Here is a 16,064-nt window from a genome sequence, read left to right on the forward strand (position 1 = left end):
TTTGTGTACTTTTTCCTCCCAGTCAGACTTGCTTCCACTAAAGAATGGAGAAAGAACACCCAGAACTTCAGCAAAAGGGAGGGAGAGATGGAAAGACAAAGAAATTCCAGCCAATTCAGTTGCAGCACAACCAGCACTAAGGCAGCAATTCCTCTGCAGGTATCCATCCCTTCCAAAGCACTTCAAAGGGGACTGACAGCCACAGTTCAGCAATGTGCGAATTCCTGCTCACAGTTACACGTGGCACGATGTAAAAAATAAACCCCAACTGTCCTGTATGGGGCTGGGGCAATCATCCAGCACTGGCCTTAGCTGGAGTCCAAACCAGTTGCCAGCATCCCCTCTCACACCAGCAGAGCTGGGCAGCCCTCCTGAGCAAGGACTTGCCCTGCACTGCAGACACTGCAGTTTACATGGGAGAAAGGTCTGGAAGTACACCTGTCTGGAAGGAATGGGATCTGTATTTACCTCAAGGAACCTCCTCACCAGTGAATATCTGGCCACTATTATCAGCAGCTACAATATCTGAAAGCATCACCAGGTCGAAGCATGCTGCATCCCACAGAGCACACCTGAGCCCCACACATGCTCCTCTCCCAGATTTTTCTTTTCTTTTATTATCATTTCTCAGGATTTTGCATGTGAACAGTTATATCATTTCACCTCCACCATTGTATCATACCTGTGGTGGAGCTTTCATAAGGAAGGGGAACAACTCATTTCTCTTTACAGATCATCAAAGACAACACAGCCGACTGAATGCCCAACGTTGTCAAGGAGGGAAAACTACTGAAAACTAATGAACTCCTGGGAAGCTTTTAATTTCTAAATAAACCATCCCCATATGTCTCAGCTTTCCCACCAACGTGCTGGGTTTAATTATATCCACTTTTCCTCCAATGAGAGTTTGCAGGGTTTGTTAACTTTCGAACACCAGTCTGAAGATGGGAAGATTAATATGCAGTAGTGTTTGTGACAGGTGTAATAAGCCCTCAATTTGTGGTTAGAAAACCCTTTTCAGTCCAAGAAAAGAGAATTGCAAACCTTGGGTTGATGATGGGAACCTCTGCAGGGTAAAAGCTAACAGTACACCTAAAGGGGTCTGGTGCAAGGCCCCAAAGAGAAGGAAAAATCAACAGTCCCTGCTAAGAACCAAAGCAAAGCAGGTTTTGTTAGAGAGCTGCTGGTGAAGTGATGGAAAGTGTGCCACTTCTCTTGCAAAGCTCCAAGAGCCTTAAAATTCACCCCCACCAACCCTAGTTTATGTAAAGAACACAAAGGGCTGAAGCTCCTGCTTCCCAAGGGTTATCTCCTCCCAGCTGACACACCCGCAGCTCAAGAAAACAGATCCCCAGTGAATAATGACTTGCCTCTTATGTGAGAGGAATGGAGTCATAACTCAGAGCTGACCATGGTGTGTTTATGCAGAGCCATGCTGAGGTCAGGATTTATTTCAGATCATGGCAGAAGCAGTCTATTAGTCGCCAGCACTTCATTCTTCGACAGCACAAAGTGATAATTCCCATAACTTACCAGCTTTGTTTTTCAATATCATTAATTAAACCCTGAAATTCCCCAGGATAAATGACAGCAGAGATTCCTTGATGAACATGGAAGAAGACAAACTGACTCTGCCTGTTCTTTATTACTGAGATAACTCCACAGTATGTTGCAATATCCCATACCTGGGTCAACGTTGAATCTCTCCAGGAGCCTGAAGACCAGCTTGCTGAGCACTCTGCGGTTAAATTTTTCTGGTTTGTACCTGGACAGGCCTTGATAGGGTCTGTAACAACACCAGAAAGACACACCTGTGGCAAAAGGATGCTTCCCAAATAGCAGCTATTTAACAGCAGAGGGACTGGGGCTTGCTGGATGTTGGTAAGGGCAGGCCCTGCCTTCCCCAAGGTACAGTGAAAAGTCAACAGCGCAACCACACAAATTTCAGTCGATGACTTGAAGCAAGTCCAGAGGCTCATTCTAAAGAAAGCGAGCAACTCCTTTTCATCTCTTTTACAGAGCTGACAGCAACTATTGCAGCTACAGCCTGACTCTGACTGTGCTGCTGGCTCTGAGTGACAGGAGTTACTTGAGTGAGAGGCAGTTCAGAATGAAAGCACACACCACGGTTGATGAGCACAGGAAGGTTAACTACTTGCACCTCTTGTTCTTCTGCCACTTCATCACAGTGTTATCTTCCTGCCAAACCTGCACAACCGATACTGAAAGTCACCCTTGTCTGCAGCAAAGCACGAGGGGCCGATTGCTCCAACCTCCATGGGAAGCTTTGATACTGCTCTGCTGCTGGGGTGTCCTGCACAGGTTTCATCTGCACTCCTGGCAGGAATGGAGCATCTGTCAATAGCAAGGATTACTCTGTCCTACAGGCTGGGGTGTTGGACAAGGCTCTGGCACAGCCACCAGAATTTTCCCTTTTTCAGCCAAAAAGTCAATATATTGCAGTCCCTTATGTTGGGAAACAATCACAGCCAGCCAGCCAGGAGACAGACACAGCCACATCCAGGGGACAGACACGCTGTGCTCTGATCCCAACACATCCAGGGACAGACACAGCCACAGCCAGGGGACAGACACGCTGTGCTCTGATCCCAACACATCCAGGGACAGACACAGCCACAGCCAGGGGACAGACACGCTGTGCTCTGGCAGCACCTTGGCCCCAGCTGTTCAGAAGGACAAGTGTTTCTACCTTGTGATGTCTCTGATATTGAAGCTGGGGTCACACCACATGTCCAGGGTCTGCAAGAGCTTCCTCTGGAGCTCGGGATATTCTCCCACATAATCTTCCACCAGGTTAGCTTTATCCTGGAGCAGCAGTGGGGTGCACATCTAGGAGAAGAAATTACAATGAAAGCACCGTGCCCTGCCTTTGGTCCCCATGGAACACTAGAGCAAGTCCCAGCCCTGCCCAAGCCATCAGTGCAGCCTACAAGAGTGCTGTGACATTTGTTACACAAATGTGAGCAAAACTTCAGTGTGGCAAGGTACTGATCTCTGCCTCAGTGATGAGCACAGCCAGGATTTGTTACAGCAGTGGCTGCAGCCAGAAAAACTGGGCAGGAGGTGGAATGGGGTCTAACAAAACACACTCTGTGCCTAACCTTGATGTAAAGGTACATCAACAACACAACAGGGACTTCTTGGGAATGGAGCAAAGCCTCAGGTGAAAGGCAGCAGGACTTGGAGGGCCCTGATGGATCTCCTGCTAAACAAAAGGTGGATCTGATGACAGAGGAGCCTGCAGAGAAAATGACTCACCTTCTCTACATCTTGATCTGGCTGTAATTTCAGCTTAATACTCAGTATGGCTGCCTAGAAAACATGAAAAAAAGTTGTGTATTTAGAAGAATCCTACAGTGGATAAATGGGCATTATTCCAAAGTGAAGTAAAAATGCCGTTATACACATTTTTAATGTGTTAATTGTTTCTGTTACATTGTCAAGCCCAAATCCTGCAAGCATTTGGCCCCATTCATTCCACAAATGTACAATAACACTCCTGGCAGAGCTGCATATCCTGAGCAGCAACAGCCCCGGAGCAAAAATTAAAGATCAAGTAGTTGGGCAAAAAGAGTGAAGCACTTGGACAAACCAGCAGGGATGGATATTTCCTATCAATTCAGGGTAAAAAGCACCTGACCCACCACATCTTTCCGAGCTAACTTCAGTCTCACCTGCCTTTGAACTCCCCCCATCACTGGCAGCACGTGTTCTGCAGAGCCAGACAAGCACCACAGACACCTCAGATCATCCCTGCTCACAGCAGCAGCAGTGGATTATGTTCCTTTCTGGGGAATTCTTGCCTGTATTTCACCCACAGCATCACAGAGTGCGCTACAGGAGGGAACCAACACACATCATGGAAGCTCAGCTGCTCAATCCTACTGCCCCAGTTAGCAGTGGGAAAACACCAGTTTGTTCTGTTTGTTTTGGTTTGGGTTTGGTTTTGGGGAAGTTTGGGTGGTTCACGCTTTTTTTAACACTGCTTCATTGGAAGTCCAGGCTTCATCTTCGAAAGAGAAATCAAGAGAAGAGCTTTAAGTGACAAAAACAGGAACCTTCATTAACACAGAGACTGAACAGAAAGGCTCAGGAGCATTGCTTAGCCCAGCTAACCCTCAGCCAAACATCTCCCTTACTCCAGACTTTATAACTATTCCACAAGTTAGAGGCAAAGAGCTGCTTCTTTCGTCTCACATTATCAGCTTAACATCACAGTCTTCAAGCTGAGTGATTATTCTCCAGTTGAAGGCTGCTACTTCTGGTGTGGACCTGAAGAAGGGGTTTGGGTTTCCAAAGCTTTGGGAGCTGGTTTTGTTTTCCTCCCAGCTCCTCATTTTGCTGAATTAAAAGAAATCATTAAAAAAAATTAAAAATGCAACTCTCAAAGCCTTGTTTCACCATTTGATCTCATTAGTACCTCCTATTGTAGCCTTAGTTTTAACTGCAACATCCAACAGCTCCCTAATGGCTTTTTAATGTTCAGATTAACCTAATTGCAGCACTGTTATCTACGTGGCAGAGGTTTATCTCCAGCTCTACTAACTGTACAGGTGACTTAATCAGATGAACATGCCTGGTGTCAGGTTGGGTTTTCCTCTTCCCTGGTTGGATATTCCACCCTGTCCCAAAGGGTGTAGAACAACAGATGTTCGTTTGTCCAAAGTGTGGGGAGCCCTCCCTTCCCTGCCCAGGGCTGGCAGACTCAGCTCCCCCAGCCCAGGCCTGGAGGACTCCAATCACACAGAGGTTCATGGAATCATTACTGTTCGAAAAGACCTCTGAGATCACCAAATCCAACCATCAGCCCAGCACCACCACAGCGTTCACTGCCAAACCACGTCCCCAAGTGCCACAGCCACATGTTTTTTCAAACACCTCCAGGGATGGTGCCTCCATCGCTTTGGGCAGCCTGGCCCAGTGCTTTACCTAAGCTGGTTTTTAACAGCAATTCAACATCCTCCAGCTCAAGCAGGTAACAGAGCAGCAGAGCAATGGTGCTGCTGGCAGAGCCTCCCCGCAGCAGGAACACTCCCGGAGCAGGGCAGCTGCCTTGTCCACGCCTGAAGCTACACATGGAAGGAGAAGCATGAGCTGGGCCCTAGGAACAGGCACCAGGCGGGATCAGGGTGCAGCTCCAGGGGCTGGGCTGAGCGGGGAGGCCAGCAGAGATAACATCAGCCTGTTTACAATGGGAATAGTAGGAGAAGAGATATGAGTAACTGTAATAAAGATGAAAGTGCTTGGCAGCTGTGTCTGTGGTCTCAACTCCGAGCTATTTTAAGATTTTGTTTTGTTATTATCGTGTTTTGAATTGTTTCACTCCACAAACAAGTTTTGTGTAAAACGACCCTACTTTTAACAGTCTGTTTACAGCCGATAAGATCTCCAGCAAAGCAACACCTCATTCACAGGCTCATTTTGACTCAGAAAACAAACACTTTAATGAGGCCGAGCAGGCTGTAACCGAACGGGTGAGAAACCCCCTCCCCAGCCAGAGCCAGCATTCCCCATCTTCGGTGCCGGGCTGGAAGGCGAGCCAGGGAAGCTGGAATCTGGCAGTCCGGCTCATCCAGCTGCAGATCCTCGGGCTAGATCAGCCGGGCTACACAAATCCTGAACAGCAGGTACCCCCCACTTCACCAGCTGATCAGTAAGAGCCAAAATCCGAGGCAGGATGCAGGAACATGGGGAAGCTCTGGGGAATGCTGAGCTACTGACACCTTATCAAGGTCTACTCACCCCCTCAAACTCCAAAGAGAACGTTATTGTCATGGCTGGTGGTACAAGGAGCCTTTGCACAAAAATACATTTCATCCACTGAGAGTTTCTAGCACAATCTAATAACAGCAATAATTATCATTACTGCTGCACATAACAGTGTTCAACCTGTACTGAACCCCCAGATGAGAGCAGACCCGGGGGAGGCTGGTCCCTCTCTTGCCTTGAACCCCCAAGTGTACATGGGAGAGGGATGTGGTGAATGCACTGCTTAGAGCAGGAGAAAAGCTGATGGCCATTGCCTGATCCAAATCCTGTCCAAGCTCTGGAGTCTCCTCATCCTCGGGGAGCTTTGGGCCGTTCTTTGACTTAATGATGGTGAATGCAAAAATCCTATCTGGACGTTTTGTAATAGTTTTGTCTCCCAAGGATAAATACCTCAAATATAGCAGAGGGCTGGTTGAGGCTGGGGCAGAATTCAAAGCTGGGCAACACTCCATTGAATTCTACCTAACTCACGTGTAGGTGCATTGACAAAGGAGGGGGGAAGCGTCCCAAACCTGACGTGTTCAGGCCCAGCTACGAGCACCAGAACACTCCTGCAGTCACACGAATGCAAGCCCACGAGCATGGGAAAGTGGGGAGTGTTCTGGAGCGAGCACAGCCCAGACACTGCACCAATACCTGCTGCTCTTGGCTTGTTTTGAATGCAGTTGGCTCTGTCTCATCGAAAAATGACTATTCTTTCCACGTACAGTACGAGGTGCAGGAAGCCACACAAGATCTTATCGGCAAGGGCATGTGCACTTGGGTGGTGTCTGCACTGACAATTTCAGCAATTTTCCCACGGTGGGGCTCGCAGCAGAATAAAAACCTCGTGCAGGAGAACTGCTGGAGTGCTGAGGCAGGACACACCAGCAGTTTCTGATGACTCCTGCACTTGGCTCTGCTGTGAGCGAGCTGGGACAGCACAGATGCAGAGTCTGTGCCTGACTTAGTGCACTATTTCTGAACACACGGTGAGGGAATTTCTGAGAACCCAGAGAATAAACCAAACAACAGAAGGAGAGTTAGCAGAGGAGGAACCAATGTCAACTCCAAGAAAATCACAGTGATCAAAGCCTGGAAAATGGCAGAAATAATGGAGTAAAAGGCACACCAGGTATTAATCACTGGGCACATCTGTTTTGTGTTTTGGAGTCACTCATTTCAAACTTGTGGCTAATCAGCTTTGCTGAGCTCTCAGAGTGCATCACTGCACAGTGGATGACATCAGGTTCGATGGTTGATTGCTTCCTGCTCAAAGGGCACGCCATACACACAGCTGGCTCTGGGAACGGCTGCAGGAACCAGGGAAACACAACATTCCTCAGGCCCACACTCAAGAGACCAGGAAAGAGTGAGACCATCAACATGGAGCAGTGACAGGTTATTCTCAGCTAAAGAATTTGAGGTAGAGGGAGAGAAGTACCAGTCCAGGTTGGAATATGCACAGGTGAGGGGAAGAGGGAACTGAAGCCAACCCTCTCTGATTTATCAGCGTCCCTCAGGTCACTCAGCAGTTTTACATGGGGCTGAACTGCTCAGGGCACCCACCTCCACCAGATCCCGACTCTGCACAGCTGGATCTGCTGCACATCCCCAGGGCTGTCCCAGAGCCCAGAAACGCTGGCAGTAGGAGCAGAACTCTTCCATCTCATTTGTGACTCCCCGTTATGTTGAAGCTCCTTCCCCAGCATTCTCTGGGCACAGCCCAGGGCAGAAGTGGCTCTGGAGGCCAGGAAGGGCAGCAGTGGCCCATGGCCCGTGGGTTGGCTCCCTCTGCTCCACAGGGGCATCACCTGGCAGGCAACGGGCCACTAAAGCTGTCCTCTAGCAGCAGGGTAAGTTCAGAGGAAAAAGGGGTAGACACTAAAACATCATCATCTTTACACGAGAAACAACTGCTGTAACATTTTCCTTGGGCTTCTTATCCAATATGATTCTTGATTTAAAAGATAAAAGGAAATACAAATGCACACACTTTAAAATACACTAAGAGCTGAACAAGTCTTTGTATAATTAAGGTGATGAATGGAGATAAGAAGCAATATCAGAGACATTTTCCCTGGCCTGAGAACAGCTCAGAAAAAGCCAGAGTGAAGAAATCCAAAATCTGATTATCCATTATTGTGTTCAATCAATGCTAACACTGATCTCTACTGACAGATCTGCAAAGATACACCGTGTGTAGTGCAGCACCATGGATGAAGCAGGGCTACAAACACCAGCATCCCTGACTCTGTTCAGAACATCCCTGCACTGAAACTGAAGGTCGTGGTGGGGATAGAAAAGTCCATTTTTACACTTTTGAGTATTTGTTCTCCTTTAACTCTGGTGAACCACCCTTTCTACTACATCTGTAGTAGTATTGCTGACAAAAACTTGCAATTCTGTGTCTATACAGCTTTTTCGCTGGGTACTCCAACATATTTTATGTCAAATTTTAACTGAACTCTACCAGATAACCCACATTATCTTAATTGAAAGAGCAAACATTAACGAAATTTAACATATGAGCCATCATTATTTCTAGAAATTGATGGATAAAACATTAGAAGAAAAAATATACTCTGCTTTTGAAAACACAGAAATTTGAACAGACAGCAACTGAAAATCCTGTTAAAAATAAAATACTAATGGCTGCATCCAATATTCATGTTCAAGAACCAAAGCGATGAAGGGGAGAGAAACTCTGCGAATCACCAATACAGAGGCTGGAGTGGGAGGTCTCTCAGGCCCAAGAATATTTCTAGTTGTCAGAGGCTAAAAAGATTATTTATTGTTTCCTTCCTAAACCCAGCTCCACTGCCACCTGTTCAGAATTTACTATAAAGCTGTTAAACAAGACGAGAACTTTGATGCTGACTGTGAAAACAAGTTTCACTGTATCTGACCCGAGTAGCACTCACTGCTGATCCAGAAGCAAAGGAATTTGATTTTTTTCTCTAAGCACAGCTATCTTTTTACCTTTATAAGCTGTTTAAAAAATGTAAATAAAATAACTCAGTGGACAATAGAGGGCATTCATCCCCCAGAAAGACAGCCGCCACCCTTAGACATGAAATATCGCAGCACATTAAGTCATGAGACCCTGCTAATCAAAGCTGACAGGGCCCTGAATGTGATTTCTGCTGAGACTTAGCGATATCATGGGGCACTGAAGCATGCACAGCCTGCCAGACTGCCCCTGTTCATGTGACAATGGCTTTTATTCCCCAAAGGGGCCTGCGAGTGACAAGAGTCCCCTTTGTCTCCGGGCTCCCGCATTCGCAGTGCAAGAGAGGTTCATTCAAGCAGCCCCAGACACTCTTTGAAAGGCTGAAGTGTAACATAAGATGACCATGAAACACTAGCTTGCCTTCTGCCTACCCCTCATTCTTCTCCAGCACAGCCTGGCCTATTCAGGGCCTCTCGCAGCCCCGCTCGCGCTGCATTACCCCTGGTCTGCTGAATCCCGGCATTGTCCCGGGCACCCAGCACCCTTCCCACACGAAACACCCATGTCCTTCCCACACGAAACACCCATGTCCTTCCCACACCAAAACACCCATGTCCTTCCCACACCAAAACACCCAGAGCCTTTCCCACACCAAAACACCCATGTCCTTCCCACACGAAACACCCATGTCCTTCCCACACGAAACACCCATGTCCTTCCCACACCAAAACAGCCATGTCCTTCCCACACCAAAACACCCATGTCCTTCCCACACCAAAACACCCAGAGCCCTTCCCACACCAAAACACCCAGAGTCCTTCCCACACCAAAACACCCAGAGTCCTTCCCACACCAAAGCACCCATGTTCTTCCCACACCAAAGCACCCATGTTCTTCCCACACCAAAACACCCATGTCCTTCCCACACGAAACACCCATGTCCTTCCCACACGAAACACCCATGTCCTTCCCACACCAAAACACCCATGTCCTTCCCACACAAAACACCCATGTCCTTCCCACACCAAAACACCCATGTCCTTCCCACACCAAAACACCCAGAGTCCTTCCCACACCGAAACACCCAGAGTCCTTCCCACACCGAAACACCCAGAGTCCTTCCCACACCGAAACACCCAGAGTCCTTCCCACACCAAAACACCCAGAGTCCTTCCCACACCAAAACATCCATGTCCTTCCCACACCAAAGCACCCATGTTCTTCCCACACCAAAGCACCCAGAGCCTTTCCCACAAACACCCATGTGTCCTTCCCACAAACACCCATGTCCTTCGCACACTGAAACACCCAGAGCCCTTCCCACACCGAAACACCCAGAGCCCTTCCCACACCAAAACACCCATGTCCTTCCCACACCAAAACACCCATGTCCTTCCCACACTGAAACACCCATGTCCTTCCCACACCGAAACACCCAGTGCCCTTCCCCCACTGAAACACCCACGTGTAGGGTATGCCCAGCCACTGCCCTGGAGGGATGTCTGCTGAGATAAGGAGATGGAGCAATCTCCCAGCAGGACCCCCCTGGGAAGGCAGCTACTCTTCAGTTACGGTGAGAAAAAGACAGACCCAGAATCCTCTGGGAGACCCTATGCAGATCCTCTGTAACCCATTGGCCTTTACCCTCTGACACCCACCCCCTGTATCCCTATAAAAGCCAGCCCTCTGCTCCTGCGAGGGAGAGAGCGCTCATCCCTGGCCTCCCCTTCGCCGGAGTACGGACCAGGAGTACGGACCAACAATAAAGCTCCTCGTGTGGAACCAGCCACACGAGCCTCTCGTCTCTCTCTCTGGTCTGGTCTGGCCTGGAGGCTGCCCTGCAGAGCTGAGCTGGAATCACGAGCTGACAATCACTAAAGAGCTGACAGTCTCTGCAAGGGCCCTCCTGGCCAGCAGTTGAGGGAAGATACCGGGCCTCGGGAAGGCGATTCCTTTCGGGACCATCTTTCCAGACTGGTCACCTCTTCCTCGGTCAGAGCCACTGACCCCTCACCAGCTGTAATACCCATGTCCTTCCCACACCAAAACACCCATGTCCTTCCCACACCACATCCATGCAGAGACCTTCCCACACTGCATTCATCCCGGGCCCTTCCCATAGCACATCCTCCAGCCCTCAGCACCCTTCCCACACGGTGTTCCCCAGGACCTTTCCCCACACCACAACCCTGGCTCCCATCGCTCTTCCCACAGCGCATCCGTTCGGCAGCACGGCTGGGCTCCGGCACCACTGGCACAGCCCAGGTGGAGGGTGGCATGGAGCCGTGGCTGGCTTTGGAGGGGTTCTGGGAAGGGGGCAAGGCTGCTGTGCTTCATTGGAACTCCCAGAGCGGGAATGCTGAACGCTCCCACCTCCCCATGCCGTGGGGGGCCATGGCGAGCAGAGCTGGGAGCCCCTCACTTTGCTCAAAGCTCTCACTGCTCCTTCAGCAGCTGCACGCCCCTGTCACAAAAGGAAGATAAAACGCCAGAGAGCCCAGACACCTCAAAACCCCAGTTACACATCCCTGCTCTTTCCCAGCTCCCAGCATCTGCCTGCTCCCTGCATCCCGGGAGCACACTGCCATCCGCTGGTGCTGCTCCCCTGCAGGTGCCTCCTCAGTACAGCCCGTGCTGCCAAACCAGAACTGTCACCTCCACCTGTCCCCAGTCCCCTCTCCTGTGCCCTGTGCCAGCACTGCCCCGAGCCCCGGGCTCTGCCTCCGAGCAGCTCCCCCAAACCAGGTGTAAGGGAGGGCCAGAGGTGCTTCAGAAACAAACAACTGCCACGGCCAGCCCCACGGAGCTCTGGGATCCCGTTTTCCAAAGGGAACATTCTCCAAAACCTCCATGAGGGAAAGGAGCCTGAACTCTCAGGGCAGAGGACATTCATGATTTGCACACGACAGACAAAGGGAATAACCTGCTCTAGAATAAATCACAGAATCCCAGACTGGTTTGGGCTGGAAAAGACCGTAAAACCCATGCAGTGCCAGCCCCTGCCATGGGCAGGGACACCTCCCACTGTCCCAGGCTGCTCCAAGCCCCAATGTCCAGCCTGGCCTTGGGCACTGCCAGGGATCCAGGGGCAGCCCCAGCTGCTCTGGGCACCCTGTGTCAGGGCCTGCCCACCCTCCCAGGGAGGGATTTCTTCCTGATATCCTGTCTAAATTTCTCCTCCTTTAGCTTAAAATAGTTGCCCTTGTCCTATCACTATCTGCCCATGAAAAATGTAATCTCCCTCTTTTTTATAAGCCCTTTTAAGTACCGAACAGTAAAATGCCTGGTGTTTTATTGCAAATACAGCAAGAAAATAAATAATGACAGGCAGGGTTTGTATGGATTTCTGTCCTTTCAGGTGAGAGGCTGAAGAGTCAAAAATCCTACATGTAAATCTGCTTCACTGCCCCAGCTGAGAGATGGGGAAGAGCAGGACAGATGGACACCCAGAGCCACTGCAATGCTCAGAGCCCCAGCTCCACGTTGTTTGGGGTTAGTCTGACTTAGGTATGTTCGGTCCCCAAGGGCAGTAAAAGACTTCCTGCTATTTTTGAAGATAATTCTATTCATCCTTCTGGTAATAAAACAAAGCTAGAAGAAAGCTATGGCTGAGAGTGAGAAGTTGTTGAGGTTTCCTGTTCTTCACTCTGGGAATGAGCAGTAAATGAGCTCTGCTGTGAAAGAAAAAACAGAACAACAACTTCACCAAAAAAACCTAGAGCTTTCCAAAGCTGGATCTAGAAAGAACTGTATTTCTAATGAAAACATCAAATATCTTTGGAACCATGAACCTAAAAACCCCTCTTGAATATAGTCAGATAAGACATTTCTGTTGTAGTTGTCAAGTACTCACATTCAAAAACTTTTTGAGCACAAGAGGAAGTTTCAAGCAGCTACCTGGGAATTTCAAACCAAATACAAAATATCTTTGTTTCAGTATTGAAAGAAATCAACAAGAATGGGATTCCAGGAGGTCACTTGGGAATTCAGCTTTACTGAAGAACAGGATTTTAAGAATGCTATTTGAGTTTTTACTTCTGCTAAACAAGATCAAGTTGTTATACACCATCCAAATGAACCATGCTCCTGGGAGAAAAACAAACCCCCTTGCCTTTAAAAAAGAAATGTCATAGAATGGTGGGGAGGGACCTTCAAGCCCATCCAGTTCAAGCCCACCCAGTTCCACCCCCTGCCATGGCCAGGGACACCTTCCAATATCCCAGGCTGCTCCAAGCTCCATCCAACCTGGCCTGGAACAATGCTAGGGATGGGGCAACCATGCCAGAGATGCTGCAGTGCTGTAGAACAGGGTAAAACACACCAGATCCTGGGTCTGATGAACTCTTGCCTGTGTCAACCACCCAGACACAAACACAGGAGGTGTTACACATTTGGAATATGAGCCTCGGTGGTAAAGAGGCTTCAAAACTCCTCCAACTGAGACCTGAGGTTGGGGCAATCCCACAGTGAGGTTTTCCAAGGCCTCTGGCTGCAGGCAGGCTGCAGATAGCACAACAGGTCTATGACTAAGGACTAAAATCCCTTCTTTTCTTGCTAAGGACAAGGAAAACAAAAAAGAACACAGCCATCCCTTTAAATTCTCCAAATTAAAGCCTATTAACCTATTACTTTCAAAGGTCAGCAAAGGAGTGGAGGGAGCATTCCCTGGCATTCTGTCCTCAGCCAGCAGAAAAGCTGAGGTTGAGCCCAGCCTGCTCCTGTACATGGGAAGAGCACGTTAAGCTGCAGCATTCACAGCGTGCAGCTGCTGGGATGAAACGGAATTCACATTGAAATGCATCCAAAAAAAAGGACACAGACATTCACAGAGAGCTGGGAAGGTAAATTTATTTGAAAGACATGACCCACCTCTTTGTAATTGCCCTGGAGATAAAGATGACTGACATGTTCAAGCAAATAGTTCCGGTCCGCTGTGTGGAGCTGGTAAATGCTAATCAGGGGGTCAAGCAGATTAGTTGGGCACTGCGAGAGCATTCCGAGCACACGGGCCTGCAGCTTCTTCAGCTTGGTGCCAGACTTCAAAAAACAACCAAAAAAGCAATCAAACACAGGTTTGGTAAAGATGGCTGCGGCTCAACAGCGGCTGAAAACGCAGCCTGTTTAAACAGAGTAAGCGAATTCCTCTGGAAGGGATTCTCCGATTTCCCCATGGAGTCTGCAGGCAGAAATCAGAACAATATGATACACATTTTTTTCACAGCATTCAGTTTAAGAACATGCAGTGTTTGTGGGGTAGTTCTGGAGAAGGGATAGGGCCTTGTGCAAAAGTAAAATCTGAAACTGGAAAAATGCCCTCTGTGCTAACAGAGCTCTTCAGAAATTCTCCCCTCTAGTTCCCAGCAGAAAACCTTTGAATCCAGCGACTCCCCTCCAGGAAGATCTCGCCTATCAGGCATAAGAATTCCATTTTCACTCCCAGGCTTGCTGCTGGGTGCATGAGGGGTAGGAAAAGCAAAAGCACTATCAAAAGATGCACAGACACAGGTACTAATCCTTGTGTTCCCACATGATCACTCACTCATGACACAGGAATTTCAGTGCCAGCAACACTTCCCTGCACTTTGCCCCTCCTGTAATGGCAGAGCTCAACATCTAACCAGAGCCATTTGGAAAAATGGGAAAGGAAGCAACACAAGTATGAAAGTATCCTGCAGTTCAGAGCCAAAAGCTTACACAAAAGAGAACATCTCAGTAGGTCAGAATATCTGAAGGCAGAAGGAATGGTAAACATTAGGATATATAATCTGATGACCCAACTTCACAGAACTAATCATTCAGCTGCTGAAAAGGCAGGCTGTTCCCATTTTCTGCATTCCCACCATATGGCAGGAATTAAGCAATCCTACGGTAACTGGCTTCTATTTGCAGAGCTGGAAGAACACACAGAGCAGATTTCTGCAACTGGGTTTCTCCTGACAGCAGGGATGTGGGTTCCAGTGCGAGAGCCTCCAGCCTGGAAAGGCTGCAAGAGCAACGCTCCATCAAAGTTTGATCTGGAGAGATGGAAATCCCAACTTTGGAGGGGAAACAGCTCTGGCAGCACAGCTTCCAACATGATTTCATTTTCAGGCCAGCATGCCACCAGTAACAACATCTCACTGTGAGTTTCACACCTTGTCACACTCTGTATAAGGCTACAGAGAAGCTGCTGGACTTTGGAATAAAGTGAAACTGGAGATACTTGAGGAACATTAAAATCAATTGCTCCCTACTCTCTCCCAGCGCTCTTGCTTTCTCTTCTTCTAACCTGTGGGACAGCAGGATGCTCTTTTATCCAAAGCTGCAGCTCCGTGGTGATGCAATACCCCAGTGAATGCCCTTTCCCCTTCCAATCACTGCTGCTCTCCAGCATGGCCAGGAGTCCTGCCAAGGGGTCCTCCAGTCTGGCAAAGCCCCGCCTGATTTCTTCCTTGAGCTGCCGAGATACAAAACCACATTGTCATGTACAAAAAGATTAGTGAATCTTCCCTTCCCCCAGCTGAACACAAAGCTTTATTTTTTTTAATGTAATCTATTCAGAGAGGTAACTGTTGCTATTCAGCCACCATCCGCGCCTCCAGTGACTTTTCATGTCATTACAGATTCCTTCATGGCTCACTGCATCTCAAACCCAATGGGAAAAGCAGCAATTGTCCACACTAATTATCCCATAAAGACAGAGAAGTTGTTCTGTGGGGCAGACAAAGGGGCTTGGGATTTGGGGGAGGGGGAGAAAAGAAGTGAGCTGGAGAGAGGGGTGTTATTGGGAAAATGGCAATACTGAAGGTAGAGAACAGAGAAGTGGGCTCAAAAACATGCTGATCTTCTAAGATACCTATGAGGAGTAGGACAAGAACCCCTCCTCACTGCTGCACCACAGACTTGCATATTTGACTTTATGCCCGCTTCAGCCACAACAGAGCAACACTCCTCACTGTAATCAGAATATTTAGGAGTCTCAAAATAGTTTGGATTTTACACTCAGATCAAAGTGAATGAAATTTCTGAGTTCAAACTCTGTCACATTGCCATCCTCCAAATCTGTGCTCCTTCCCCCAAAGCTCCCTGAGCACCTCCTGCCCCTGTGGGCACTGCACACCTCCATGAGCCCAAAGGCCCCACAAAGGGGCTCAGAACATGGGAAAACTCCATGCCATAAATCTTAGGAATCCCAGGGTGATGTGTTTAGAAATGTGAAGGAATTGGACCCTCACTTTGTGAATGTTAATAGGCTACTTACTCCCCATCTGGTAGAAGTGATAAATTAGCAGTACTGAGCAATATCTCTATAATGTTTACATTAGAAGTAGTTTCCAGGGAGCTGGGAGGGTTGGCAGGGTGA

General features: G+C 48.5%; 1 protein-coding gene across 7 annotated transcripts in view; it reads right to left on the reverse strand.

Annotated features, from left to right (window-relative positions):
- The window catches only part of EXD3 (exonuclease 3'-5' domain containing 3), a 213,660-nt gene that overhangs the window by 136,506 nt on the left and 61,090 nt on the right, over positions 1 to 16,064 (reverse strand). For 6 of the 7 annotated variants that reach the window (XM_042052072.1, XM_042052078.1, XM_042052076.1 and 3 more), the window contains 5 exons: positions 14,991 to 15,158; positions 13,592 to 13,759; positions 3,280 to 3,333; positions 2,711 to 2,850; positions 1,686 to 1,786 (listed from right to left, as the gene is read on the reverse strand). In XM_042052072.1, coding sequence (XP_041908006.1) covers positions 1,686 to 1,786; positions 2,711 to 2,850; positions 3,280 to 3,333; positions 13,592 to 13,759; positions 14,991 to 15,158 — 631 coding nt within the window. The remainder of the gene's footprint in view (positions 1 to 1,685; positions 1,787 to 2,710; positions 2,851 to 3,279; positions 3,334 to 13,591; positions 13,760 to 14,990; positions 15,159 to 16,064) is intronic. The other variant, XM_042052077.1, reaches the window with a different exon arrangement.

The sequence above is a fragment of the Corvus kubaryi genome, unplaced genomic scaffold (genome assembly GCF_017639235.1).
Source record: "Corvus kubaryi isolate FWS band 111438036 unplaced genomic scaffold, C.kubaryi_AGA036_p1.0 78, whole genome shotgun sequence".
Lineage (NCBI taxonomy): Eukaryota > Metazoa > Chordata > Aves > Passeriformes > Corvidae > Corvus > Corvus kubaryi.